The sequence below is a fragment of the Austrofundulus limnaeus genome, unplaced genomic scaffold (genome assembly GCF_001266775.1).
Source record: "Austrofundulus limnaeus strain Quisiro unplaced genomic scaffold, Austrofundulus_limnaeus-1.0 Scaffold64, whole genome shotgun sequence".
Taxonomy (NCBI): Eukaryota; Metazoa; Chordata; class Actinopteri; order Cyprinodontiformes; family Rivulidae; genus Austrofundulus; species Austrofundulus limnaeus.
The window spans coordinates 1,066,101-1,068,564 of NW_013952466.1; the positions used below are offsets into that span (position 1 = coordinate 1,066,101).

General features: G+C 41.2%; 1 protein-coding gene across 1 annotated transcript in view; it reads right to left on the minus strand.

Annotated features, from left to right (window-relative positions):
• Positions 1 to 600, minus strand: part of lin28b (lin-28 homolog B (C. elegans)) — a 31,793-nt gene extending 31,193 nt beyond the window's left edge. The window contains exon 1 of the mRNA XM_014009977.1: positions 564 to 600. Within this exon, the coding sequence (XP_013865431.1) occupies positions 564 to 585 (22 nt within the window). The 5' untranslated portion in view covers positions 586 to 600. The remainder of the gene's footprint in view (positions 1 to 563) is intronic.
• Between the last annotated feature and the right edge of the window lie 1,864 nt (positions 601 to 2,464).

Here is a 2,464-nt window from a genome sequence, read left to right on the forward strand (position 1 = left end):
TTTTAAAGCTCCTTAAATAAAAGGTTTGCAGCTGTAAAGTGCGGGTGGTTCACGCGCGCCTGCAGAGAGCTGAATAAAACATGAGTGACGTCACGGAGGGGCGGTGAAGCGCCCCTTCAGCCGGTGAGGAGAAAAAAAAAGAATATCTACTTCTCTTTTTCCTTCTTTAATTATTTCATTGCATTTTCCTGCAGTTTTGACTCAGCATCCGTGTTTGTTTCTTCTCTTATGTTTTTATTTATTCAACGCAGCTTTATGCAGAAAAAAAATCAATAAAGCTTCCCTTTTTTTAYATTTACAACTCCTAAAATACATCATTTATCATGTTTCATCTCAACAGCTATGCTCTCTACAAATCCATCCACTTTTAGTTTTATTGTCTTTTTATTCCTAAAACCGTTCAGATTGATTGTGCGCGTTTTTAACCTCCCTGATTTGTTTTTAAATCAACAACTTTATTGTAATAATGGACAGGGGGGTCATTTCAGGTCATCAGAGGAGGGGTCAGGTTAGTGTTTTTTCTTTCAAAAATAGAAAACAGGAGAAAAAATTTCTGGACTCACCTGTCGGAGAGGAAGTAGACATCCTTCTCTTTTTTTGCTCCTCTATGGATGGATGGATGGATGGATGGATGGATGGATGGATGGATGGATGGATGGAATGGCACAGTCCGGCGCGTAACGTGTCCCCTGAAGTCGTGAGGTCCGAGCAGACTTTATGGACTCACATGTTGGACGCGTTGCAGCCAACTGAAATCAAAGCGGTTTTCCACGGATGAATATTTCATAGTGACGCTGTAACACAAGCTGGAGCGGCGGCGGCGCGCGCCAAACAGCAGATTTGCGTAAAACGCGCTGCAGAGGGACGACAGAACCAGATCTGCGACAATCATCTCCAAAAGCTGCATTTCCCCCCCCTCTCTATGTCTTTCCTCTCAGTTCACGTGTCAGAAAGAAAGCAGACATGTTCAGTGAAGGAGAGAAAAAAAAAAGCATTCCTAAAGGTGAAACGGAGCCAAATCAAGTTTTCCTTCAAGAAAAAAAAAAAATAAAAAACCTTGTGGAGTTTAAAGCATGTGGCCTCCCCCCACAATGCTCCCACTCGTACCCACCCCTCTTTCTTTCTTCCCTTGTCGATAAAGATCCATACCTCACATCCCCCCACTCTGCTGCACCAAGCAGCTCAGATGAAAATAAAGCAGTTTTTTTTTATTATTCCAACGCTTCATCGGTTATTTTTTTGCTCCAATAACTGATGATGCAATCAAAGCTTTACCTGCATGTGAAAGTATAGAAGTTTATTCATTAACCACAAACTTTTCCCACTGATCTGAAGTCTGATGTTGTCTCTTATTCTGAAGGAGAAGTACAGGTCGGCTGGTTTCAGACCAGTGATCAGGTCGATCAGATCAGAGGAGAATGTAAACAGCGCCATCTATAGGTTCTCCTATGAAATCAGTCACATTCATTTATTTATTTATTTACTTACTCGCTTATTTACTTATTTCACATAAAGGCATTTGTGTGTAAAAATATGTCAAGATTCCCKGACAGACAGACAGACTGCTGCCTTCCATTCACCTCGGAAATACTTGTGGGCCAAACTCGACTTCATCGTGCTGTAGTTATAAGTTTATTGTTACAGCTACTACATAGTTGCTAATCGTTGTGCTCTGTGACCAGGCTAATTACTACTGTCTGGCTGTCAATGCATTCAGACGCTTCAGCAATATTTTATTTATTTWATTTTTTTACTAGTTCGAGTTTTCCGAATAAGAACTCGTAAATCCGACTTTTGAGTGCAACCTGAACGCAGCACGAGTCGCTGTTTCCTGTGGTGGTGCGTTTTCCCCCACGTCTGTGTAGGCTCTGGTGTTTTTCTATATCTTTAAATACGTGTACCTTTTTAAAAAAATAAAGGTTAACATGTTTACGGTTTCGTCGTTGATTTAGAATAAAATGTAACTTTTTAGTTTACGTTTTTTATGTAGCTTTTGCCCGCGGCGCTAAGCTGAGCTACGTATAAAAATTGAGCATTTTAGCTAACAGTAGCACGTTTACAATATATTATTTATGTGAGCTGTTCTTGTAAAACAAACGGATAAATTAAAATTTACAGGTTATTGTTTCAAAGTTCGACACATTATTGTTTAGTTTCTATGAGCTGATAGCCTTGCCTCTCCATTCTGTCGCGTGCGCCCCCTGCCGGTTCCGCATTTCCATCTCCACCTGCGCGTACGTGCTCGTGCGCACGCTTCCGGGTTTATTTACTCCCTTTTTTTTTTCTTTACTCTGTTGAGGAGTTGCTGGTGTTTCCAGGTCAACGCCAGGCTTCAGCAGAGCTTTTCAAAGCAGGGGGTGGGCTTCCCCTGGGGGGCTTCAAACAGCCTCAGGGGGAAACTCAACGGAAGGAAGTGAAGCAACATTAATTATTGCATTAGCTATTAAAAGATATATATATATAT